Source organism: Grus americana, chromosome 8 (genome assembly GCF_028858705.1).
Source record: "Grus americana isolate bGruAme1 chromosome 8, bGruAme1.mat, whole genome shotgun sequence".
Classification (NCBI taxonomy): domain Eukaryota; kingdom Metazoa; phylum Chordata; class Aves; order Gruiformes; family Gruidae; genus Grus; species Grus americana.
This window is the reverse complement of record NC_072859.1, coordinates 12,265,461-12,291,947: the sequence shown is the minus strand read 5'-3', so window position 1 is coordinate 12,291,947 and position 26,487 is coordinate 12,265,461. Positions and strand designations below refer to the sequence as shown.

The 26,487-nt window shown below is 35.3% G+C and overlaps 1 protein-coding gene across 1 annotated transcript in view; it reads left to right on the top strand.

Moving 5' to 3' along the window:
* The window catches only part of KIF14 (kinesin family member 14), a 35,536-nt gene extending 10,548 nt beyond the window's left edge, over positions 1-24,988 (top strand). Inside the window, exons 9-32 of the mRNA XM_054834266.1 lie at positions 572-688; positions 1,320-1,438; positions 1,762-1,934; positions 2,281-2,428; positions 2,529-2,592; positions 2,805-2,989; positions 3,634-3,736; positions 3,958-4,118; positions 5,055-5,202; positions 5,915-6,067; positions 6,684-6,810; positions 7,420-7,513; positions 8,531-8,669; positions 10,905-11,005; positions 13,258-13,352; positions 14,131-14,352; positions 14,478-14,662; positions 15,244-15,402; positions 15,940-16,059; positions 18,508-18,582; positions 19,166-19,304; positions 19,443-19,811; positions 23,872-23,897; positions 24,439-24,988. Of these exons, the coding sequence (XP_054690241.1) occupies positions 572-688; positions 1,320-1,438; positions 1,762-1,934; positions 2,281-2,428; positions 2,529-2,592; positions 2,805-2,989; positions 3,634-3,736; positions 3,958-4,118; positions 5,055-5,202; positions 5,915-6,067; positions 6,684-6,810; positions 7,420-7,513; positions 8,531-8,669; positions 10,905-11,005; positions 13,258-13,352; positions 14,131-14,352; positions 14,478-14,662; positions 15,244-15,402; positions 15,940-16,059; positions 18,508-18,582; positions 19,166-19,304; positions 19,443-19,811; positions 23,872-23,897; positions 24,439-24,498 (3,282 nt within the window). The 3' untranslated portion in view covers positions 24,499-24,988. The remainder of the gene's footprint in view (positions 1-571; positions 689-1,319; positions 1,439-1,761; positions 1,935-2,280; positions 2,429-2,528; positions 2,593-2,804; positions 2,990-3,633; positions 3,737-3,957; positions 4,119-5,054; positions 5,203-5,914; positions 6,068-6,683; positions 6,811-7,419; positions 7,514-8,530; positions 8,670-10,904; positions 11,006-13,257; positions 13,353-14,130; positions 14,353-14,477; positions 14,663-15,243; positions 15,403-15,939; positions 16,060-18,507; positions 18,583-19,165; positions 19,305-19,442; positions 19,812-23,871; positions 23,898-24,438) is intronic.
* Positions 24,989-26,487: the final 1,499 nt, after the last annotated feature.

The window sequence follows — 26,487 nt, the reverse complement described above, 5'->3', positions numbered from 1 at the left end:
ACTTAGTGAGATGAGATTGAAAACAGAAGTGAAATAGGTAGAGCTCCTTAGTTTACAGACAGTCTTCTCCATTCGCAAATAACTTGTTGGTTTGGTTTTTTTGTTGTTCTTGGTTGGTTTAATTTTTTGGCCCAATTTCTTAATATTCTCCTTTCTTCTTTCCCTCACCATTCTCACCACTAGATTATTTCTTTTCTCTATCAGAACTAGTCCTGAGACATTTCCCCGGACTACTTAGCTCATCTTCATTGCTTGAAGTCAGTAACAGCTTACTGATTTCCATGGGTATTGGATAGCCGCAATAGTCAAACTTCAGACGCAAACCCATAGTTTGCTGATCTGCTGTTTGTGCAGTTTATGCTTATACAGTTATTCAACTGCAAGCAATTGATACTATTGTTAGAAGTCTGAACTTGGTCTCCTTCGAGGGATGTACATGAAAGTATCCTGTCAAAAAGTAAATGGAAGTGTCAATTTTTTAATGTATTTCAAGTGAACAGCTTGTTAGATTTTTGCTTGTCCTCAAGTTTTTAATTTTGGTTTGAACGCAAACATCTCCCTTTTCTTCTAGGTAGAATTTGTGGATGAAGAAAAATGCGATCGTAGGCTTACCAGTCACATAAATCTAATTGATCTAGCTGGCAGTGAATGCTGCTCAACAGCTCAGACCACTGGAGAAAGGCTGAGGGTAAGCCAAGATTGGAAATCTGTGGAAAAGGATTGATTCCAAAGAATACCCCTACACTCCAAAGCATCCTCACCTAGCAGGACTCTTGGGCAGGATCTGTAGTTATAAAAGGATATGTAGCCCTTAAGCTTATAAGTATTGCACAGTATTTTGCTAGTGGGAGTGAATGGCCTGAAGAAGCATTTTTTACTGTGCAGTAGGGCAGGCCAGATCTTGCTTAGGACAGCACTCCCCGTGTTCTGCATGCCTAATGATCCTTTAGAAGGAATGAGGAAAAATTGTCCACATGACATTCCAAATCATGAATCGGATATCGCATGGAGTTGGGGCTTGCCCCTTTTTTTTGGGATTTAAGTAAACAGAGTTTCTAATAAGAGACTTTCGAGCTGCCTTCACAAGTTTGATGGTTCTTAACACTGCTTATCTTAAAGCCAGGGTCTCTCTCTTTTCCAAATGAAGATGATCTAGGATACTCTTGCATCTTATTGTTGGCTTTTAATCAGTAGTGACATTTAATATGGTACAGCTGTACCATACATTGAATAAGCACAATTAAATCAACAGTGCAGTCGATAACATCACACAAGAAAATACAACTGTATTAAATTATTTTTATTTTTGCTTTGTGTAGGAGGGTGTGAGTATCAATAAATCACTGTTAACCCTTGGAAAAGTTATTTCTGCACTCTCTAAACAATCTCAAAATGGAAAGAAAACTTTCATTCCTTACCGGGAATCTATCCTTACTTGGTATGTACACTTCAGAATTTTTTATATAGAAGTAAATAAAGGCTTTCTCGGATTGTGGATTCCTCTTCTATTCAGGAGGCATCACTTCCCCTCCCTCCTCCTCTCCCTCTCTCTCAAATGACCTATGGAGAGAAGAAATTAGCCTGTTGCATCAGGCAAAGAACAAACAGGACCTTGGTTTGTATTTTAAGTAGCTAACAATCACTCTTAAATAAGCAGCAAGACCCTAAGTATTTTGTATTTAGTCTGTTCAGATTGAGAAATTTAATTTTTATTTCAATGTGAGGGCTGGGGACTGACTTCTACTCTCCTGTCAAATGAAGGTTGTTAAAGGAAAGTCTTGGTGGAAATTCACAAACTGCTATGATTGCCACAGTAAGTCCAGCTGCCAGCAGTACAGAAGAAACACTCAGCACTCTTCGCTATGCAAAACAAGCTTGTTCAATTATCAACATTGCTAAAGTAAATGAAGATGTGAATGCCAAGCTAATCAGAGGTGAGGTTGACATCTGCAGTATTTGAGGGTTTTTCATTTGCATGTGTGTTTAACTTAGTGCTCCATAAGAGTCGTTAATACTATTCTATTGTGTTGACTGACCACTTGTCAAATAGGCTAATACAACCCAGGATATCTTCCTTTTAATATTATTCTTCTTTGTGAGGTTTTTTTTTTTCCAGAGTTCAGATGATATCTTAGGCTATACTTGAGAACCTGGAATGGGGAAAGGTGTTTCACTTTGATTAAATAGCAGGATGAGTTTTCTAGTATCATACTGAAATGTCTAAACCCTATTTTGTCTTCATTTTTTATATGTACTATGTGTCTGGTTTGTCTAATGTAGAATTGAAAGCTGAAATTGAAAAACTGAAGGCAGCTCAGAAAAGCGCTCTGAACACTGATCCTGAAAAATACAGACGTTATTTGCAGGAAATAACATCTCTGAGGGTAAAATTGCACCAGCAGGAAAGGGACATGGCTGAAATGCAAAGGTTTGGCAGTCATTAATGTCTTAAAAATAGAAATGATAAAGTTTATATGCTGTAATTTTTCTTCTAATATGTGGTGTTATTTTCCCCTTAATATTTTAAGGGCCTGGAAAGAAAAATTTGAACAAGCAGAAAAAAGAAAATTAGAAGATATACAAGAATTGCAGGTACGTTTTATTTATCCACTTTTTATAGAGAGATAGTACAAAAATATAACATCAGCAAGCCTTGCTTGAAGAAGAGAAGTAGAATGGTTGTAAGATTTGGTTTCCTTAATGCTATTCTTTTAACAGACTACTGTGACTTCTTAGAAAAAATTAATATAGATATTTGAATGCACAAAGTAAATTGTTTTTATGCAGAGCTCTCTTTCACCTAGAAAGCAGGAATTGCATTCAAAATGGACAATCATCTACCAAACCTTGTCAATCTCAATGAAGATCCTCAGCTTTCTGAGGTGCTATTGTATATGATCAAAGAAGGAGAAACTACGGTTGGAAGATACACGCCAAATTCAAAACATGATATCCAGCTTTCCGGAGTGCTGATTGCTGATGACCATTGGTATGTAGTATTTTTTAAATACTCTTTAGGGATAATTTTTGTACTGTGCAATGATTAAGGTCTCTTCCTTCTGTTCCCTCTAGAAGTCTTTTAACCAAGGTAGTTTAATTTCTTTGTTCATTTCATTAATGTAGCAAAATATTCTGTTTGTGCCGAAATGCTGGAGAGAAAGACCTGATCAAATGATGCTATGTGATAACTCTATTGCATTACATTCAATGGAAAAGTGCAATGCTTTGACAGTTCTTACTTAAAACTAAAAGTAGAGAGCAATTTGGCCATATTGCAGAAATACTGTTATAAGTGCATTCCATGCAATTGATCCTAGACAAAATGCTGGAAGAAACTTAACTAATCAATTACTAAATACATGAAAGATGTGGGCATATTGGGAAATTAAGCGTTATCAAAGAAATGCACAGATGACAGGGTATTATAGTAATTTTTGTAGCAGTGGATTATTCTTAGATTTAAATATTGATTCTCTTCAAAATAGAGGTTGTCACTCATTAATTATGTATGTTGTAACTAAGTGGTATGAAGACAATCCACATATGGAAAAACAATAACAGGACACTATTTTAGTCTACTAAGAAACATCATTTGCGTGAGCTACTGATGTTGCAAATGTTTCTTGTTTTCAGTGTTATAAAAAATACTGTTGGCAAAGTGAGTATTATTCCACTGAGAGAAGCAAAGACATACGTAAATGGGAAATGCATTTTGGAGCCAACAGTTCTGCATCATGTAAGTAATTGATTTGGTCAGAGTAACATGTGCGTGTGTGGATTTCTTGGCTTTGTTATTATTACAACTTCAGACTGCAGGTTTTCTCAGAAGACTCTGGAAACTAAATATTTGTCCTTCCTCTTTGATTTCTAGCCCCACCTGTTATGTTTTAAGTTCTGTAAATTTCTTATAAACCTCAAAGTTGTAGAGCAGCCTTTTTTTTTTTTCTTCCCTAATAGGGTGATCGAGTGATCCTTGGGGGAGACCATTATTTCAGGTTTAATCATCCAGTAGAAGTTCAGAAAGTTAAAAGGCCGTCCTGTGGGACTATGTTGTTGCATGACGGTCCAAAGGATTTTGAATTTGCAAAGAATGAGCTGCTTATTGCACAGAGGACACAGTAAGTATTGTATCTTCTTGTTCTAAAAGTAAATTCAGTTGTTAATGCATCCATGCAATAAGCTTAAGAAATAAGAAACTTAAGATTATTAATTATTTCACAATAAGGGAAAGTGGAAAATAGAAAGGTTATTGTTAACTCCATTTATAATGGAAATGGAAGTCCCAGACTCAGCTGAAATGGAAGTATACCTTTAAGAGGTTATCACCACAACCTAGTCCAGTTGTCAAGAATGTAGACCACTATTAAAGACTGAGCTCCAGAGGTCCTCAAAGTAGTGATCTCTTCCATTACACTTCTCTCCAAGCACATGATGAGTGTAAAATTGGCTTTTGATGTTTTAAAGAGATTTAAAGCCTGAAAAGCAAATGCTTCAAATGAGAAGAATCCAAAGTTACAGCCTTGGTCTTCTGTGATGCGATGTGATGGTAGAGAACTTAAGCAATAGTCAAGTGTTATTTGTACCTGCTTTGCTCCTGGGAGTTATTAAACCACAAGACTCATTGACTTAAAATTTACTTTTCTGTGTCTGAATGTGATTTAGTGAGTTTCTATTACAGTTCTTAATTTTGTGAAAGGTGCATAATAAAATAAATATAGAAATCAAGTAGATTTTAAAATTCTGGAATGTCTTCTGCCTTTACCAGTGTGTATGTTTTCCCTGTGAAATAAATATCTAGGTAATGTATAAAAGATGTTTTCTAAAAAAAAAAAAACCAAAACCAACAAAAACCCACAACCCAACCAAAAAACCACCAACCAAAATCCAACAAAAAAACCCCCAAACAAAAACCCCACAAAACTCAAAACAAACCCTCATATTTTTGCCGTTAAAAATGGAAGCCTCTGTCATCATAGAAGAAAAAATTATTATCTATGTGCAGCCTATAAGAGATTAAAGCCAGCATTCTAAATGTATGATACTTCCGCTTGTAGGCTTGAATCAGAAATTGAAGAGGCACGACTCAAAGCCAAGGAAGAAATGATGCAAAGTGTCCAAATTGCAAAAGAGATGGTTCAGCAAGAACTGATCTCACAAAAAGAAGCTTATGAAAGCAAAATAAAATCACTGGAAGCAGAGGTGGTAAGTTGCCATTGTGTCATTACATCAAACAAAATAAAACAGAACCTGTAGTATGGGGTTTCTATTATTTGTATGTTTCCTTTGTTCTTTGCTGGTTTGTTTTTTTGGTCTTGCATATTATAACAGTGTCTTAGGGAATGCTAAGCCTCATTCTTCTTTAAAAAACCAACAACTTAGTCACAAGAAGTTATGAAGTAGGTATTCCTTTTTAGAATTATTCTAGGGATTTTGGTTTATAGAATTAGCCAGGAACTAAAAGACAGAAACTAGTATGTTAATCCAGTGTGAATTTAAGGGTGTAACTTGTATGTGAAGAAAAATCCCTACAAAATCTAACTTACTCTGAGTCTTTTAAATTACTACAATATTTTAGTTAATATGGCATTTTTTTTCTTCCAAGTTTGTATGTTGCTTTATTGTTAGTCTTTTAAATACTTTTATAATATATATGTCTACATAGAATAGTGTATCATGGTAAAGCAATAGTAATGATGAGCATCTTATTTCTTAAATGTGCTATAGATGACATAATGTGAGGTTTGTGAACTGTGATATAGCCTTTCATTGCTGACGCTGGGCTGAGCAGTCTACAGGGGCTGCGTGTTTTAAATGTCTTGAAGTGAAAATAAATCTTAATATCTGCCTAAGGGATGGATCAAAAATGCTGAAGAAGTAGTACACCTCCTCTTATCTGCCCTTTTTTTATATTCAGAGAGAAGAATCTCGTAAGAAGGAAATCCAAGAACTGAATAACCAACAAGCTGCAACTAAAATACAGGAGCTGGAGAAGGCAAAGCAAAATCTTGAGCTAGAACTACACTTCAATAAGAAGCGTTTAGAAATGGAGACCTTAGCTACCAAGCAGGTAATCTTAAAAAAAAAAAAAAAAAAAAAAACCCCAAACTTTTTAGGTGATAAACTGTGGTTTTGTTTTGTGTTGTGGGGTTTTTTTTAAAATCATTGTAAGTGAAATGTTTCTGATTTTTTTTTTTCTTCTACATGATCTTATGCATAAGAACAGATGTTTTGTTTATACTCTGAATATGATATTGTATTAACTTTGGGGATAAACTAATGCTGACCTTATTTCTTATGTAATGTGGACTGTTTTGTTCATGTACCAAACTTCAGCAACCATAGCCTATGCCAAAAGTTATGACTCAAAGCGTTAATGTAAGTAATGACTGTTTTTTGGCTCATGTTCATATATATCTGACTGCTGCAACAAATATGACTTTTAAAAGTTGTTTCTTTTTAATTCTGGTATTTCTTTTAAGCATGTCAATATCTAAGCAAAACCAGAAAACTGTCACAGTTTGAAGTTGAAGGGTTTCGTATCAATCTGGCAGATGTCCAATATAAATTTCATTCTGTTCTGAGAGTCTGTAATGACAGCATGAAAAAATTTTACTTAAATGAACAGCATTAAGAGTTTTTGATTTATTTTTCTTTTTTTCTTTCTCTTTTTTTTCTTCCTCCAGGCTCTAGAAGATCACACTGTTCATCATGCAAAGATACTTGAAGCTCTGGAAGCTGAGAAGCAGAAGATTGCTGAAGAAATACGTGCCCTTCAGAAGAACCATGGAAGTGGGAAAAAACCTGTGACTAGTATGTATATACATAATGTTGCAAGGGCAATGCTGATTTTTCTTTTGCTTGGTGGGCTTGGATTTAGTGGCTATGGATCCAGAAGCTTTTTCTCTTCCTCTAACACTTCTCTAACAATCCTGCACAAGAGCAGTCTTTTGGCTACTATGATCCTTTCCATTCATAAGCTGTATATATCAGACAGTGCTAAAAGCTCCATTTTAATCACATTCAGGGTAGTTAGCTGGAGATAAAAGTAGTCTGTATTTACCCTGATTCCTTAGACATTCTTCCCCTGGCTGGTTGAACTGGTTAGATATTAACTCATTGGGGAAACTGGAGTAACAGAAGCGATTCTGTTTAGTTTCCTATCTCCGATTAGTCTAATACGTAGTGTCTAGTGTTATGCCTCTATTTCTGAAATACCATTTACCTGACCTTTTATAAAGGATTATCTTGGCTTGGAGGGTCATTTCTTCCCAATGTATTGGGGATTCACTGAACTGTTGTTGGCTAAATTCCATTCCAGTTTTTAATTGCAGTTTCTTTTTTTTATTTTTTTATTACCTTGAAATTCTTGCATCATATTGTTTGATCCACTTAATTGTTATGTGCTCTGTTCTTTATTAGTTCCACTTAACTGGAATTCTCTGAAGCTATCTGTGATGATCAAAGAGGCCAACACTATTAGTAATGAATTGGGGAAAAACACTGTTTTCTACAGGTGAGTGTCTGAGTTAGGTAATAATAAGGGGGTATATGTAATTTATATATATATAAAAATTGGGGGGTGGATTGTGGACATGCAGTGAGCTGTTTTTCTTTTCAGTTTTGTTAAATTGAACATGACAAATGACTTTTCCAAACTAACTTTGGTTAAGTGTGTAGTTGAGCCTTGTTAGTTTGAAATGTGAATTTCAAATTTGAATTTTAGATCAAAACTTTAAAGGTATGTCTACAGACAATTAATTTTGGATCGAGTGTGCTTTGAAGGTGAATCTTCTGATGCCTATGTCCATCCTGCTTTGGTTCACATATTAAAGTGGCTCTAAAGCACAAGCACACTAACTGCATTCCTTTCGGACAAAACTGAACCGGGGAATATGTGCCAGCCACTGGGAGGTGATCAGTTCATATGAACACAACAGAGGTAGTTCAAAGTAAAAACCTCAGAACATGCATATAGTGGATATTGAGTGCTTGGGATCAGTTGTTTCACTCCACAGGTTTTTTGCTATGCCATGCTACTTGCTAGTTGTAGCTGAAGAGTGTTCTAAAGTGGACTTGTATATTGGTCAGGTGTTCTTAGTGTGACCAGAGATATATTAGTGCAGAGGGAACTCTGCAATTTCAAAAAATGCTACAGTAAATGCAAGTAAACTAGGACTTTCTAGTTCGTGTATGTATCACTGTCTTTCAGATGTTGTGTTTTCACATCCTTCAACAAGAACTCTGCCAGTAGAATTCTGTAGAATATATTTGATCCTGAGTTTCTTGAACCAGAAGTTTGTATGCTAGTATCTACTTGTATCTCTGAATGTAGGGATTCCTTTTTTCCTTTACATAAAAATAATTTTAATGGCTACACTAATGCATGCTTCGTGAGATATATGATGTCTCAAGCAATTTCTGTGTTTGTAATCAGATTTTTATTCTCTGTATAATCCTATCTACAGGTACCTTGTTCATTTTTGCAATATGAATAATATTTTTGTCTTTTTAAACTTTTTCAAATTCTTAGGCACGACAAAATTGATGATAAAACAGGAACAGTGTCTTCTGTTCAGGTGCAGGTTCGTAACATCAAACTAGGAATAGCAACTTTCTGGAGCCTGGAGAAATTTGAATGCAAACTAGCAGCAATGAAAGAACTGTATGAGGTCAGTAACAACTGAAAAAAGAAAAAGGTAATATTTTGTCAAAGATAAGGTTTTGACAATCATAAAGGAGGGAAAATCTTGGGATTTTCTTTATGTGATCTTAAACACCAAGGCACATGATTATTTTTATTAAATGCATGTGCACACGTTTGTCCATAGAAAGAGGATAGTAGAAATCAATTACTTTATTCGGGTCATTTTGAGTACAGAGTATGAAGTAGTAGAACAAGGACTGCTTTGTGGTTCTTCTGGCTGTTCAATTGTTTATCTGTTCTAGAGGAAAACTTGGCTTTTCAAAGGTATCACTTGAATTTTCATTACTACATTCTACCTTTTTTTCTTTGGTTCTGGTAAGTTAATTTGCTACTGGTTGCTTTTGTCTCTATGTGCTTTAGGTTCTTTAATGGGATTTTTTAAAGACATTTTTCATCTTTTTTTAATAAACTGACAATTAAGGTGCTCATTAGTCCCTCTTTCTAATTACATTGCTTTTAATAAGACAAACTGGGTATTTTTGTACTGCACCTCTCTAAATGTGCAGTACTTTATTTGGAGCATATCATACTATCTTTTGTATCAAAGGGGGGCAATGTGAAATAGAAGAAAGTGAGAAGTGGGAACAATGCCTACATTTGATTCTCTTTCCACTAAAGTATAGCCATCAGTTAAAATCTTTGTAATTGCATAAAGGCAGACAATGGTTCCAAATTATTGAATACAGATAAGATTACAGTATCAGCTCTTGTTTGCTGGGTGGATGGTATTTTTTTATCTGCTAAAGAGAGAAATGTCATAAGAAATAAGTTTATTGACTCCACGTGAACAGACAGTGTTTCACATTGCATTTTTTTTCTCTGCTTTAGAGCTGAAGATTGAAGAGGCCTAAGAACTACTTCAAAAAAAAAAAACAATACAAAACAAAACAAAAAACCCCAACCAAACAAAAAATCTCATATCCTGGTGGCCCTTAGAAGTACTTTCCTTTTTTAGTGGTGATAGTTTCCAATCACCAGGGCTGATCACTGCATTTTATTTGTTTTCTGGTTTCTGCCATATGAATTGACAGTTGTTTTAGACTGTAGTGAAATAATGAAGGGTAAAGGAAGGGAAGGTTCTTGGAGATGAGAAAGAGCTGGTTAGCGTGAAGGAAGGATCCAAAGCAATCCAAAAGAACCATAATGATCTTGGTTTTTATGCTATACTAGTCTGGGTTTTTTTGATTAATACACAAAACTATATATATATATAAAAAAGACCAAGTTTTAGATTAAGAGAACAGCTTGTCTAAGTTTTGGTGCTTGAATTTGTGATTCTCCCAATCGTAGAAACTCTTTTCATTGCATTATCTGTATTATGTTTAGCCTGAAGCACTATTGAAAAATGAGTAGAAGTTGCTTCAAATAATATATAAGTAAATATTTGGATGCTTGCTGTTTCCTAACTCAAATCACATTCTGGCATAAATAGCATCCTTGAAGTCTGCAGAGGAAGAAACCTCAGCTGTTGGAGTACTGAAGGTGTGCTGGTGGTAGGGAAAAATATGAAGGCTTTTTACATTTCAGAATGCCCTTTTTTTTACTAACCTTAGAAAATAATTGCATCTTATTGAAGAATTATGTTTTATTTGAAAGAGTGTCTTCCTCATATATGAGTAGATATCTGAAATAAAAATCTTTCAATATTTTGTCCAAAAAGGAAAAAAGCCATCAAAAGCCAGAAAAAAATTGAAGAAACAGTCTTTTATGACATAACTCTGTAATATGCAAGGATTTCCCATGACAGAATAATATTGCCATATATCTTACCAAAAACTGTTTGCATCTTGGCAATATCAGAGGCTGGATTCTGTTTCTTATGGAAAATTATTGCTAAAACTGTTACACAAGTCCAGATACAATTTACCATTTGTATTTATTTTTGTATGTCCAGTTTTTTAATAAACGTGGCATGTGGAGAGAGCTATGAAAATTTTTACTTGGTGTTCCTGTATCTCATGCTGGGTAGCCAGGTGTCTTCACTAAATGTTTATCTTCTTTTAGTTTGTTTTCCAACACATAGACTTCAAGTTGGCTGGCAGTCAGTTATCTTGTAGTTTTAATTTTTTTTCTTTTGTTAGGATATGTGTAATCTATTGTTAGTAGAACATGTTGTCTTCATCCATAGGTTGTGTGCTTTATTATCACTCTATTTCTATTTAAACTTGCTCCTTCCCTGTGTTTTCTTTGTTTTTTTCAGAGTAATGATAGAAATAAAGCAGCTGATGTATTCTATGACCCTGTTGATGAGTGGGAACCTGACCTTTCAGATGCCTCAGTTTCCTCTCTTTCCAGAAGAAGGTGATACTAATTTGTAGCTCCTTCATCTACACTTAAAGCAAAAAATTTGTGTAACTATCTAAACATGCTTCTGTGCCACTAACAGTCTTTTATTTATTAATTCTTCTTTTACCTTATTATAATGTCAAATTTAAAAATTAGTTTAAAAGTTATGTATACAGTTGTGAGGAGGAGGAAAGTTTAAACCAAATATGTTACCTCATTATGCTTTACTGGCTTCACTTATGAAATGTGTGTTAGTATGCCACACATTACTAATAAAAATTGCATGCCCACTAAAGCAGTTTGGCAGATTAAACAGCAATGTTTCTGAGGTCAGGCATAGCATATATGCAATGTCTGATCAATGCCAGAGGGCTTTATGTATGACTATTGACAACTGACTGGAGGTAATTAAAGGATCTTCCCGCTTATTTCAGAAAGCTATCTCAGAAATTGATACATTTGTCTCTAGTACAGGACTCTTAATTAACCTGCAGAGGACCCACAGGTTAAGGTTATAGATACCTGTGTATTTAATTAGTAACACAAGTGATTTTATATAGGCACTTGGACATCTGTTCCCATCCTTACTTACCCCATACACTGTGCCAACTGAGGAGTTGTTCTCTTCTGTTCGTTCATTCTTTTATCTTTCCTTATGGGCAAGAAATAGGAACAAAAGTTCTTCCAAACCCAAAAGTATAGTTTGTCAAAACATGTAAAGCTTTCTAAACTACATATCCAGATATCATCAGTTTACAGTGAAATGTGTAGTTTTTAATGTTTCCTTCACACTTCTATAATAGGAAAGCATTGGTTTTAAGTACTAAATTGCAGCTGGTCTGGGACCTTGTATTTGAAGCTTTAGCCTTGTAACAATATTTACAAGTGAATTGCAAACTTCTGCAAGTTGTAGCTTATAAAGGAAATGTTAACAAAATACTTTTTTGTCTCCTGCTACCTTCTGGATGCTACTATAATGTGTCGTCTTGAATCTGTGTAGTTGGTTTTGTTCTGCCAGTTTTAAAATGCAACAATAGAAGCTGAACTGAACAAGAAAAGGTACTGGAAAAGGGTAATCGGCATTGCATGCTGCACTGACAGCAGTTAACTGATGTCAGTCACACATACTGGTGAAATAAATTGAATTCCATGTCCTACTTGAAGATTTGGTGCTCCTGATGTGCAGTGTCATGGAGCATAAAGGACAGGCTGTTCCAAAAGGGAAAGGCGGTTTGGGGCTGAACGTGACAACAGAGCGAACAGGGCAGTACCCTGAGTGAGGTGAGCAGAGTGAGTCTGGTGATGCTAACCAGGGTCAACCAACAGTCCAGGTCCACATGTAAGTACGTAATGATGAGGCAGGGCTGAATTTAAGCTGGGAAATTGGCTTAGTGAGTCAGGATTAAGTCCAGGGACAGTTGGCAGGGTCAGCCTGCAGTGCAGTGATTGTCTGGCACAGCCATAGTGACAATGTCCCAGGTCAAACTGGTAAGTCAAGTCTGCAGGTCTAGATCAACGGCCTACATGGCCAGGCACAGGCATGGTTACAACACAACTGAGGTGTAAGTCAGGCAGGACCAGGGGCAGGAAACTCATCTTAAATGCAGCTCCAAGAAAAGTTGGGGAGCTCCTGTTGAGTCTTCTTCTGAGATTCAGCTATTTCTTTAACAACACTGTTTCTTTAACAGCTTCAAAGCTGGCTGAGTCTTCTCAAACAGCTCTCTTACCAAGAACTGGCCCTGGGCACCAACAGCTAAGCACCCAGAGCCAGGCCAGAGAAGTTAAGTTAGATTGTCTAACTGACAATGGAGAACTTTACAGAACATCTGCCTTCTACCAAGAGGAAAAGCCCCTCTATCTGGCTTTCCAAAAGCAATTCATTCTGTCCAGCAAACAAGATGGAAAAAAAGCCGACATGTCTGCTTTCTGTGGTCCCAGTAGGTAGGAAAGAAATGTGTTTTGTCTCGACTTCTAGGTAATGATAGTAATCCAGTAATAAAGCAGTAGCTTAAAAATGGGAATGTGGAATGAAGATCCTGCTATAGTAGCAAGAGCCTGAGGAAAGTAAGTAGGATCCATCCTACGAGCTGTATTGTCTTGCTTTCATTCTGGTTTAGGTTTTGTGTTCCACTACTTAAAAAGTAGATGTTTGTTTTATTTGCCTGATGTCTGTTAATATTAATTGAACTTTCAGTGTGTATGGGGAGAGAGATTCTTTTCTTTTAAAGGTTTTTTTTTCATGTTTTTGCTCTATCATTCTTTCCTAGAAGTAGAAGTTTCATGAAGAACAAGAGAATTTCTGGATGTTTGTCTGAGATAAAATTGCAACCAATTCAGAATATACAGGCTTCCTATATAGCAGGTACTTACTATATACAGAACACCTTTAATTTCATACTGAGAACTTGAAGCTACTACATGTATAAAACAGATGCACTTCTAATAGTCTCCAAAAAGAAAAAGCGTGGGTTGGAAAACAAAATGAAAACTGTCCTGTTTATAATATCTACAACCTTATGATGTCAAGCTGTTAACAGTAGGGGTTTTTTTTGTATTTTTGATTATGCTTTCTTAGGGCAAAAGCTTCCTAACTGGCACTTATGACCCCTATTCAAGAAATTTACGTAAAACATTGCTCTGTTTAACTGTATGGGTTAACCAGAGAAAGATGATAGTTCATGTAACAAATTGCCTGAGGCTGAATCCTGATATAATAATTTGGAGATGTTGTTTGAGATGTTGCTAGTCATTCAACTGCTGAGGTTCCTCCAAGCTTTTTGTCAAGTTTTATAAACTTTTTTTTCCTGAAATACTAAATGCATCAGTCTTCCAAATATTTTTTTTTTAATGCATTCAATTCTTTTAGATTGGTTGGATTTTCTTATTTTCTATCTCTCTGTAGGTTCAATTGTTGAAAAAGATAGATTCATGCTAAATAATTTCACTGTGGAACTTGTCTTTGTACTAACTGAATCTAGAAACTATGCAGAACATGTGTATACACGTTTTTTCAGACTTGCTATCTTGAGTAGTTGAAGATTGCTGAAGCAGCAATATAAAATAATCATTACAAAGACACACTGACTGCTATCTCCTTTGAAGAGTTTCTTGCATATATGTTTTGCTTTTACATCATACAGGTTTGCACAATAAGTTCAGCATATGCCCAAGCTTTTCTGAATCATTTCTTCCTGGAATTTGCAAAGAATCTATAAATTCAGCTTTAGATTTACTGGAACAGAATCAAGGAGGAAGAAAGAGCATAGCAGATAGTCTCCTAATTAATTTATTTACCATTTTCTCTGGAGCTTTTGCCATTTCAAAAGCCTATGAACAGCAAGATGAAGAATGTCAGGAAAACTGTAAGTCTCATTTTTGTAACAGTTTAAAGCAAACATTAATGACTTGTCTTTCAGATGCACAAATATTCATGTTTCCTACTTTTGTATGCAAATGAGACCTTCTGATAGATCTCTTTCTCTTGTAGTTTTCTCTCTTGATCATGATGCGCAGTCCTTCAGTATCAAAATTATCTCAGCTTTTGACCAGCTTGTGGTTCTAACCAAGCTCTGGCTTAACAATGTCCAAAAGTGCCCTGGATCTATTAAAGTTGAGGAAGAAATAAAACAGGAAGTAAAGAACTTGGGAGGTTATTTACAGTTACTATTGCAGGTAAAGTATATTAAGGAACTCACTGTGTGTATAGAAGTTCTATGTATTCATGCAATATTTACTACAGACTTTTTAAAAACACTTAAATGTCTAACGTATTCAATGACAAATGGTTACACCTAAGGAAGATGAACAGCAAAGGGTGCATTTTCGTTGGCTAAACTAGTACTTCCATATGCTAGTTCAGAGTAATGCAGACCTTTCTGTGCCCAGGCACTGACAATAGCATAGGTTCTTAAACAAAACATGCAGTGACGAGACCAAATGCTAGTTTAGATTGTGAAGTTTATAAATTTATAAACCAGTGGCCGGTAAATATTACTCTTGTTCATGCTACAGCCTTATGAGGGGTAATGTTTTTTTTTTTAACTGTGTAAGTATAATTATAGATACCATTCTTCTCTGTGGTTGCAAGGTACGGTCTTTTAACTGTGGTAGGTAAGCCATTGGAAGTAGGAAGACGTAAAGCTGAAAATGCCTCAAGCTACTGTGTGCTACAAACTCTTGTGTTATAGAAAGTGTGTGCTCTTTGACTAGAGATGCTTTCTAGCTTCAGTGAATGATATGCCTTTATTTCTCAGGGATGTTCTTCAGATATATCCTCGATGGTAACAGAAGCGTGGAGCAAAGTAAACCAAACGGTAAAACAAACAATGAAATGCATAGGACACTTGGCAGTAGTCACAAGAGCTGATATTTCCTTTTCTGAAGAGAACAACATTCCTGCAACTAGTCTACAGGTGAAAAAATGTTTATTAGAAATAGTAATTTTAATGTTGACATCACATATATGTTAAGTAACTGTGCTCAGAAGCAAATTGTTACATCAACTGAATTAAATATTTTCAGAGTTTATCTAATACTTCACTTTTATGGTGAAAATGAATCTGTGTTAATACCCTTGTTTTTTTTTTCCCTTAAGAAAATGTACTTTGAATATGTATAACTTCCACCTATAAAGAGAAAGAAATGCTGTGCTTTTAGGATTGTATCTGCACTAAGACTGTACAAGTCTACCTATTTCACTGATATTCAATACTTATTTCAGTTATCTGTGATTAAGTACCACATAGAATTTTCAGAAATCTGAAGAAAGTTAGGAAAAGGAAGTTAAAGTGTTGAGCCCCTGTGGTCCAAGAATGACATGTGACTGAATAGACCAGCACTGAACAATTTGCTCAAAACAATTACATTTCCAGCCCACTATGGAAAATTGTTTTAATTCAATGCCATATCAATTCCTGTAATTGTTATGTTTTGAACCCTTTTTTTAAAAGGACCTTGTGCTTGCCGTTTATAATGGAGTAGGCTCAGGGCTGGAGTTTCTCATTGATACTGTACAGGAAAAAGCAAGAATGGTGCAGAAAGAACTCGTGAAACAATATCCACAAAATGAGGTGAGATGACAGTAAGATTAAAAACTACTACTATATCTTAGAGGCGCTCGATTGTGTCTTTTTCAGCAATTCTGTCTAAAAAGCTTATAGTAGGAATAAGGTTGTGATTAGTAAGAGATTTGAGATGGGTGGTAAGTGGGAATATTGACTACAATCTTGCAGAATTTTTTTGCAGTGTTTAGCCTTTCACACATTTGTAGACTGAACATTTAAGTGTATTTTATTTAGAATGATTTCTCTGTGCATTGAAGGGTATTTTGTGTAAAATTTCACAGTGTGACCATGAAAGCGAGGGAGCATATGAAAATTGGCACAAGGGAGCAAGTGGACTGTTTATTCTGTATACTACTGTGAAGTTTGTTTTGTAAAAAGATTGCATCTTTAGTATGTAACACTTTATGATCCTGAAAGTTAATTGTTAGTTTATATTGATAATAGTAATCACCTCTGCTATTACTACATTCACTGTTATTGTCACAAAGATTATTAGAAAGTTTGAAGACTTCAGTTTGTCATACGTTGGTCTTACAGACCTAGTCCCAAACAGCATGCTATCTAAATATTTAAAATAGTTCAGTGTTATCTTTTAAGAGCTAGTTTTCCCATGCTTAATGCTTGGGGTATGCTGAAGCACTTTAATGAATTTGGCATTTTAGAGGGGAATTGGTTGACTAAAGTAGCTATTTAATAGCACAGAGGTCAGAAATGTCCTGCTTGATTTTGTGCCATTCACAGAAATCACAGCTGACCTTCAAATGCTTTCCAGGTTGATAAGCAGCAGTGATATTTTAATTTGAGCAACTTCTTTATTACACTTTATAGGAAAGTTACAGCAAATTATTTATATTGTATTAATGAGGTGTTCCTGTCACCCTCTGAATTTATTGTAATATGGATTAACATCAATGGGAAGCTCTTATCTCTCATAGTAAGACCTTGATTTAATTATTCTTGTAATTCCTACTACCTCATAATAAACAGATATGTGCACACTTCTTTTCCTCCTTCCCCCTCATTAGCAGTTTACTGCTTATATATTATCAAATTGAATAGGTTTGGGTTTTTTCCTAGTATGTTGAAGCCAGAGTTGTTCTGGGGAGGAGTTGCTCTTTCATGAAACAAGCATACTATTATTGGTGCATCTAGTGTATTTTGACACTTAAAGCAGAACAGACCTCGTTACAAGCTAAATTCAGCAGTAGGTTGTTGAGGTTTTTTTGCCTGGAGGGGCTTTAAGCTATAGCCTGTTATTTTGTGCTCTTATTTTGCTTAGGTGACAAACTGTGAGGAAGGTGATACCATAGGGAGTTATGCAAAGCAGAGAATAAAGTGTAAGGAATAAGCACCATAGTTAAAAATATTTCTGTGACTGTATGAAAATTCCAGTAGGCAAGCTAGAGTACCCCTTAGAAGTATGCCACTTTCTCAGTGGGTGAGTCATTTTGACAGAAAGCCTGGCTGAGTTCCAAGGAAATACTTTGGAAAGATTGAAATGTTCTTCAGCAAGGTACTAGGTGTATATAGTGTGCATGCTTCCTTTCAGTGTTGGGATATACAGGCTTGTTCTGCCACTGAATAAATATGTTTTGTACAGACAGCGTGCAAGGCTAAAGGTGACAGTTTACTTGTGTCTGAGCAATCTCATCTTCTATTTCATGTGTTTTTGGTTTTTTTTTTTTTTCTTCAAAGTTGAGAAATTTGCAGAACTGTGGCCAATAAGAAAATCTCCTTAATGAGTTCGGATATATAAAAAATACATATTTCCAAAGAATTTGCTGCTACTCAAAAGTCTGTAATACATGACCTGGGATAAAAGGTTCAAATCAGTTGGAGAGGAGTGATAAATTGCTCGTCTTGAGGAAAGCAAAGATTTCTTCCTGCTCTGGTTTTCACTGTTGTCATTCTTAATCCTACAGATAATAGTGAAACTGTCCAAAATCTTTTATGTTTCTATCTGCTTGCTTAACTCCCAAATGCTTCATGTTTCCAGCAAAAGGAATTGAGCAGTTTGCTTTCCAGACAGAGCTGTTCACTTGCAGCAGATTGCTATGTATCTGCAGGATTCCTGAATATGCTTATCGGTGGTGGAACTAATGTGAAGTCAGGAGAGAATACTACAGTATTAACGAAGAGGTTACCCCTGTCACTTAGAATGACAACAATACAAAAATTACAGGACAACCTTTCTTTAGCGAATACTTAAACTTGCTCATTCAATCCTCCTGTATTAAGGGGTTATTAAACTTGGCAGATATAGTTAACAATGTTTTCTACCAGTTAACATTTTATTTGAAAAATTGCATGTTATGTTGCAGAAAACATTACTTCTGCTTTTGAGTATTTTTCTCATTAGTATGCCAGTGTTCATTCTTATCCTTCTAAAATATTAATGTACTACTTATTTTGTCTTGAATCAACTGTACAATATAATTAAAAGTTTCTTTGTAGATTCAAAATCAAATAAAGGATACTGTTGTGGCATTAGCCAGATTCCTTGAAAATAACATCTCTTATTGCAGAAAGGTAAGAGAAATGTTTCACAGAATGTGTGCTTTGAGTCAGGGGTTTAAATTTAAAGTGTGCATTTAACAAAGAGAAACTACCTTCTGTATATTTACAATTGCATGATAACCCTTCCTGTCTCAGTGGTTTTCTTGCGATTGGAATGCTAACTGGCTACTGCATTTCTACTCAAAACTATTTGATTTTAATTTTACTTAAAGGATTTCTGGAGGTACTTGTATCTTCATTCTTTTTGTGCTCAGCTTCTTTGTGTACAGCCTCACCACCTGTTTTGTGGGGTTTTTTTATGTTGAAAGCCTCAAGTTCAGTAATGCTAGTGTAATTGTGTTATAACTGCTGCAATAGTTTATGGCCATAGTTAATAGTATTTTGAATTAAAAGCCAGGATAGATGAATTAATCTATCTTCTAAGAATCAAACCTTTTCTGCACTTCTTTTCAGAGCTATCTTACGTTTTATGACTTAGCATTTTGTGTTTCAGCATTGGCTTGTTTTATGTGACTGAATCCATAATAGACATTTTTACTAGTTAATATACTATCATGTGTTTTGGTTCTTTTTAAAATGTTCTTTATTAATACAGACAGAAATAGAACCTCCGTTACCAGAAGAAGAATCTCTCTATCAGGAAATACAGAAAAGCATTAACATTGCTGCGAAATATTTGGAATTGGAGCAGTGCCTAGCTGAAATCTGTCAAATCATTTCTTCTATATTACAAGGTATTTACCTGGATTATTAGCTGTCTTGATAGTAACCTGTGGACTACAGGAAACCTGTAAAGCAAGAGGGAGGGCGGGCTACTTGGTCTCTCTTAGCAAAATGCTGCATTTGATTCTTCTTGCTTTTGTATTTCATAGGGTCCTACAGAAACACAAGCCCTCTCAGGAGCTTTGCAGAGAAGATTTCTGTCATAGCTGGATATTTTAACAACTATTTCAGTTTATTTGCCTTGCCTTCTACTTCTGCAAACGATCCTATCCAGAAAATACCCATGCCTTTTATGAACTTGGATGAATTGGACTCTCTGGTTGATTCCCTTGTTATGAATTTTGAACTTGAACAAGGACAGCCATCGCTGAAATCTCAAACTCTTTATAATGAAACTACTGAGACTCAAGGAAGACAGGTTGAAACAGGTGAAGCTGAATTTGCTTGGAAATGGAAGGGGATTCCAAAACACACACAAGGACCCCAGTCTTCTCCATTTCCTGCAGAGCTTTCACCTGGTAGGATACAGTGGGTATAAAATACTATTATCAAGAAATACAGGGGAACTTTTTCCCTTTACATGAAGGAAAGCAACATACCACAAAAAGCTAAAATTTATTGCTAATATTATTAGTAAGTGGTATGAAAGTAAATTACATGATTGTATGAGGATAAGTACCCTAAATTTCACAAGAAAAAATGGAATTCCTTAAGGGGCTGTAAGACTTTAAAATATAGTGCCTTTTGTTTTAATAAAAGTCTGTTATTACCAAAGCTTATACAAAATAATTTAAAGCAGTAAGTAAAAAATCTGTTGGAGATAATATGAATGGAGAAACTAAAAACTGTTGGGGAATAACTGGAAATACAGTAAATGCTTGGTAGGACATTCACATCTCTTTATCTTAAACCTTTGACTTAGGACTCTTGTGTAACAGTGGGAAGAGATTCCCTTGAAGGGCATTTGTGTATCATATGTTTATGTTGCATACAGTTAGATAAGAAGACTGCCTTCCGATCTTAGACATTTGAAAAGTAGATGATGTGGATACCAAAGTTTTTGTTAACATTATTGCTTCATCTCTGCTGCATTATGATCTAGTAGTGCTACTGCAACTTTAAAGGGGGTTTTATGGCTTTCATTTTTTTAAATGGCAGTCTCATTTTTTAATAATTTTCTTTAAACAAAGCAAAAACTTTGTATTTATTTCTGTAGGGCGAAAACTATGAGAGATGGAAAAAGTACTTGTACAACCTTATTTGATGAATGCCTTTTTTAGAGGTTTTATAGTCCATTGAAAAATCTGGCCTTAAAGTATCAATGATGGTGCTCTTCAACTCAATCTGAAGTAAGTTCATGTTGAGTGCTGTCGCTAGCTAATAATCTTTTGATTGCTCAGATTGCTTTCAGTACTATTCAGAGTGGATTAGAAGCATAGCTCTTCCTAAATAATATGTAAGTCATCCCATGAGGTTGTAGGCACCTTTCCCAGTCATCTACTTGCTTATGCATTTTACTGTAGTCATCGGTTAACCTCTTACCTCTAGTCTGCTGGCTGAAGCCAGTGAAAATTAACAGCAAGGATGAAAATGAATTTGTACTTTTATTCTTTAATACTGGATTCTAGAAGGCCTGGACCTTACACATTTTACTCACAACAGTGCTGAGAAATTCATAAGCTAAAACCTAAGGTTTTTTTCATATATATATCAAAGCTTCCAAGCCAGATATTCATCTTTCCTTCTGAGGGAAGATGCTCAACTTCTTGAGAATTTTGGTCTTCGAGAACATGTCAGGCTTTTAGAACTATTTTCTGAAAAAAGACTACAGTAAAGAGAGTCCATCATCCTTTTATTTTGAAAACTTTCACACCATAGTTGTTATTGATGCTGTTACTCAGCGATTTTGTGCTTTTCTGATTTGGAGGAAATGGGGAAAACGGATGCTGAACCAGTAACCCACACATGTTTTTTTTAACACTAGAATACCTTAACACTTTGAAAAAATGTCTTGCAGTGCAGACCTGCCATCAAAAATATTCAACAATTTTTATTGCAGCTAATAATTTTTCTCACCTGAGGTGGGATGTTGCTTAATTGCTTTCCTACTGTAAAGGCCTTTACAAGTCTGCTCAAGGGTTAACAAAATATATTCAGTTGTTCGAATATTTATGCTATAAAAGTAAAGAGAAACCTGGTTTATTTCTACTTCTGTAAATGTATTATTTTATATTTGACTGAAAGTTTTAAAAACAATTTGTTCTTCTGAATCATGTATCTAAGCGTGAGCATTGTAAAGCGTAAAACTAGATTATGTAAATCGATCACCCATTTTTACAATATTAAGTGTAAATTCCTTGTCAGTTTTCTTCTGTATACAGTTGTTTAAGACCTTACTTTTGTCACTGAGAGTACTGCTTCCTTGCTGAAGATATTGCAGTATAAAAATCTGAAATGTTAGTAAGAAGTGTTTTCTGTAGCTCGCAAGTGAAAGAAAACAAAAAAGACTTATTTACCGAAGTTTCTTTCCTCTATTGAGACGTGTAACAGCACACGTTTAGAGGCTGAATACTTATGAACTAATCTACACCTGTTATGTCACAATAGTCAATCCCTTCCAATTTTTGGTAATATAGTGGTGTTATGTCTGGTCCCCATTGCAAAATTATTCAAGTGTGTTACTGATGTTCCACCTGCCCAGATGACTAATCACTTTTGCTTTTGTTCTTGTATTGAATGAGAAGCATTGCTCAGAAAATATCTTGTTTTTTGTAGTTCTGTGTGTTGTTATGAGAATTTTTTGTCTCTTTTTTTTTTTTTTTCTAAAACAAAGACAAGTTCTTCACAAACTTGCATCTCAAACTGACTTTCAGTTTTTGGCCTTTCTGAAACTCAGGAGAAAGAAACTGCGCAAACAAATGGGTTTCTGATATAATTTTAACTGAGGTATCGTATGAGCACCTTTAATCATACCAAATTTAGCTTTTGCAGGATGAGTGAAAATATTGCTAATAGCTTCATGCTGCTTGGTGGTTTGGTTTGTTGTTTTGGTTTTTTTCCCTCCGTGCTAACTAACCATGTCTAATCAGTCAACTAATCAGTCTCTCTTATTCATGTTCTTAATGCTATATTCACTTTTTAGAGTAATATGTTAACAAAACCTACTTCTGCTAGTGTTTTCTTCAGCTTGGTGCCCTTGTTACAGTTATACATCATTGAAGTACTTCATTCTTACGATATATATGGTGACTATACATCATCAGAGTGAGCTACTGCTCTCAAAACATATTGCATTAATACATCAACAAGCCTAGTCGAGGCTCCGGTACTCTATTGGTGTAATATACCATAAGGTAAGGTATATTTATAACTATAGGCTAGTCTATCTATAAATTATGAATGTCAAGGAATTGGGATCATAGCAGGCAGATTTTGGGATAGATTGATTTGAATGGTATGTTATTTTACTAGTCTTTCTGAGGAGTTGGAGGTAGGTGTGGGTTAGGCCCAGGTCAGCAGAGGGGAGTTGACATGGCTGAACGCAGTATCTGCATCACCAGCTCGGCTTAGTGGTGAAATGAAGTAGGCCCTAATCTTGATGAGGTAAGGGCTATGCAGTACCATCCAGGTATTTTCACCATCTTGCATTTTTGCAGATCTTGCTAAAGTCAGAGTCTGGATAGCTTCTGGTAGATAGTGGTAATACACAGAAGAATGTTCTTGTGATAGTACCTTTGGAGTTTCTTCTAAACCATAAACTAAAGCAGGCACCAAAACAGTGCAATTTAAGTAGTTTTTACTTCAGTGTGTCACACAGTTAATTACTTGTGCGGGAATATATATATTGGTGTAAATTTCTCTGGGGGAATTGAGACGGGAGTGGGATCACAACCAGTATTTATTACAACATCTTTTAATTAATTCACTCTTGTTAATAGAATTACTTCCAGCAGATAACTGTTCACAGAGTACATTCACTTTTTCTTTCACGTGTCACTTGCACCCACATATAAAATCACTTGTAGCTACAAGACTGGAGCAACAAACTGTGAGCTGACTCTGAATTGGAGGCTCATGTAGGCTTACCCATGAGACTCTGATGTGCTATACCCCTCAGCATGTATGCTTCCCCTCCCTGGCTAATGTTTGCTAGTTACTATTTCTCTGTCCATAGTTGTATGTACCAATAGAGCCCATTCACACACGCTTGCATAGATGGGGCTTTTATGGCTTTGGCTGAAGCTTAGTTGCTCTAGTAGCTGATGTCATGCTTCTGCTAAGAGCACTAAATTTGGTCTTGAAAGGTTCTCTCCGAGGGGTCTCAAACTTACAGTCTTCAGCTCTGTGTCCCTGAAAGAACAGTTGGAGCGAACAGTCAGGAACATGCATGATGGGGGAGTGGGAAGTATTACGAAGAAATGTTTAGAGACCTGAATGGGATATACTGTTTACTGAAGTTATGATGATTTTACTTTGTTATACATATTGATGTAATCTATATTTTGCGGTTGCTTGTTACTGTGTTGCTTTGTGTGTTTTGTTGTTTTTTTCCTGAAATATCCTTTCTTACTCCCTCAGGAAAATATTCTTCAGGCAGATTTCAGGTAAAAAGTAATTAGAACTTGGACCCATGGATTTTCTTGACTAACAGGAAAGAAAAAGAAGGGGGCTTTGTTTTAATTTTAAATATAAAGTGGGGAGTGGGGTACTCAGACTTCTGCACCCTAGTTTCATTTGAAAATGCAAAATTAAGAAAAATTAACTAATGCAATAAATTCTCTTCATAATAGAAATTGGTTGAAGTTAATAAGAAATAGGTATTTCTTCAGTTCAATACTTTATCTGAAAAATAGTACTGCATTAATAAACATATAAGGATTCTGAGAGTATTGATCGGATACTTTACTGCTTTTTACAACTCAGCCTCTAGTTTTATTTATTTAATAGTAGGAAAACAAGATTAAAATTAAACATTTTAACATTATCCTGCATTAATACACGAGGTAAATTACTGCACAAAATTATCATGCAAACTGATTTTTGATGTGGAATTTAGTAAAGCCATGGGAGTCAAACTAACTGTGATTAGGCACTAAACTGTTCATTTTTATCCCTAACCAGGAATAAGAAACATCTTTATTTCAGGTAAAGATAACAGTTCTGGGAGAAAGGATGTCATCAGAATATGAGCGCTGGATTACTTGAGGAGCCTTCAAACAATTTTAGCCCATCTTTATTGAGTCGTGTTGTATGTAAATGCTCTTTTGGAAAAAAGCACATTCTAGCTATGCTTTTTAAAGAATATGTGCCAGTGTTAGAAATTAAGGATAAATAAACTCTTCTAGCATTCACTGACTCATCAGAATACTCTTGATGAAGAAAAACAAGCTGCAGTTTAGACTTAATTTGATCCAGTAATGGCATCTGCAGGCAGAAGACGAGACTACATCTGATTCACCTCTGCAAATACAAGCTATTATTTTTGGACAGGAAACAACTTCTCATTCTTTATATACTGTAACATACTGCCATTAGAGAGTCCTGTTTCTTTTGTATGTTTTGCAACTTTTCTGATTTCATGGTAAAGTGGGTTTTTTGTTTTAACTATTATTTTAGGAGAGCGTTTTCATTATCTTCCTAGCTTTCAGTAGGATCTGAGGTTGCTCATGCATTTTCCCAAGGAAGAGCAATTTGCCTTTTTTTAAGTCCTAATATTTTATTTTTAGATATTAAAAAACCATATATTTCTCATCTTCATTGTCTGTTCTTTTTACAACTTGGAATCAGTATATGTAACAAGATTTGATTACTCTTGATTTTTTTCTCCTGCCCTCTTTTTTTTGTTTGTTCTTGTTGTTTTAGTATGTTCATGACAGCACTGGTTTCTAGAATAGGAGATGGTGTATATAATCTAATCAACATTAATATAATTTGATTGTTGCAGTGAAAACAGGACAAAACTGAAAAAGAAGTCTCCTGAGCTAACATTTCATCAACAGCGAGCACCATAGACAGCATAAAAAATATTATTTCAGGTATCTTTCCATCTGAGTTAATTTTGTATACCTCTATCAAATAAAGTAAGTTCAAGTAAATTGTATTCAGAAAGACCTATGAAGAGTTGAGGGAAAGGAAGGAAAGTATCAGAAAAACTCATGGTAGTCATCTGTAATTAAAAACAAACAAAAAACCAACACAAAAACAATCCCCAACAACCCCCCACTATTCATATGGAGTTAAACTATACTCAGTGTCTTTCGTGCAGATTTATTTTAACCGTATGTTTCCTCCTCAGCCTCATTCTGGGAGCCTGTTGTGCTCTATTTAGACTGTAAAAAGCCCGTACTAGAACAACTGGGTTTAGTAAGCGCTGCAAGGGAAGTCTGATCCTCTGCTAAGACTGTGTGCCACTGCCAGTAGCTCTTATAGTGCGTTCCATCAAGTTTATTGGTGGCTACGGGGAATTTGAATGTGTTTCTCTGTATAGCAAAATAATAATGCTGGCATTCTTCTGGCATTTCACGTCACAAAATACAGTTCTGGGATGGAATTCAGAATTGTATTAATGAAATATAAAAGTAATGATACAATGTTTTAAGAATTATGCTTTTCAGTATTTTTATTTGCTTTAATCACAGAACTTTTAAGTGCACTATTGCATTTCCTGTAAAACAAATCTTATTGCTTATAAAATAAATGCATAATGACAGCTAAGTATGTTTTTATGAAGCATCAGCTATTGAAGATGATCAACCTACGTGGGAGAGGGAAAGAGAATGTGAATCAACTTTCTAAGTACCTAATTGGATCTGAAATTCTCTACTGGTAGTTTGTATCATAATTTTACTATCCACATATGGTCATGTACACATGGAGACAAAAAAAACTAAGGTGAATTGATAAAATGCAAAGTTGAAATGTGTAAACTAAATGGTATTTAATGTCAGATACTTTTACTTCTAAAGTAAATTGTCCTTTAATTTAATTCAGAAGTATGCTGAAAGTAGGTGTCCTAAACGCTTTTAAAAAGAATACTTGGCCACAAGGGACTTGACAGAGTCAGAAGGGTAAGTGTGGAATAAAACAAATGCTGTTTTTGAACTCCTGAGCCATCTTCAACAGTACACAGCCAAGCTGATAAATAGGACTCAGTTTGTTGGTCTTCTGTTTTGCCCCTCTCCTCCCTTTACAAAG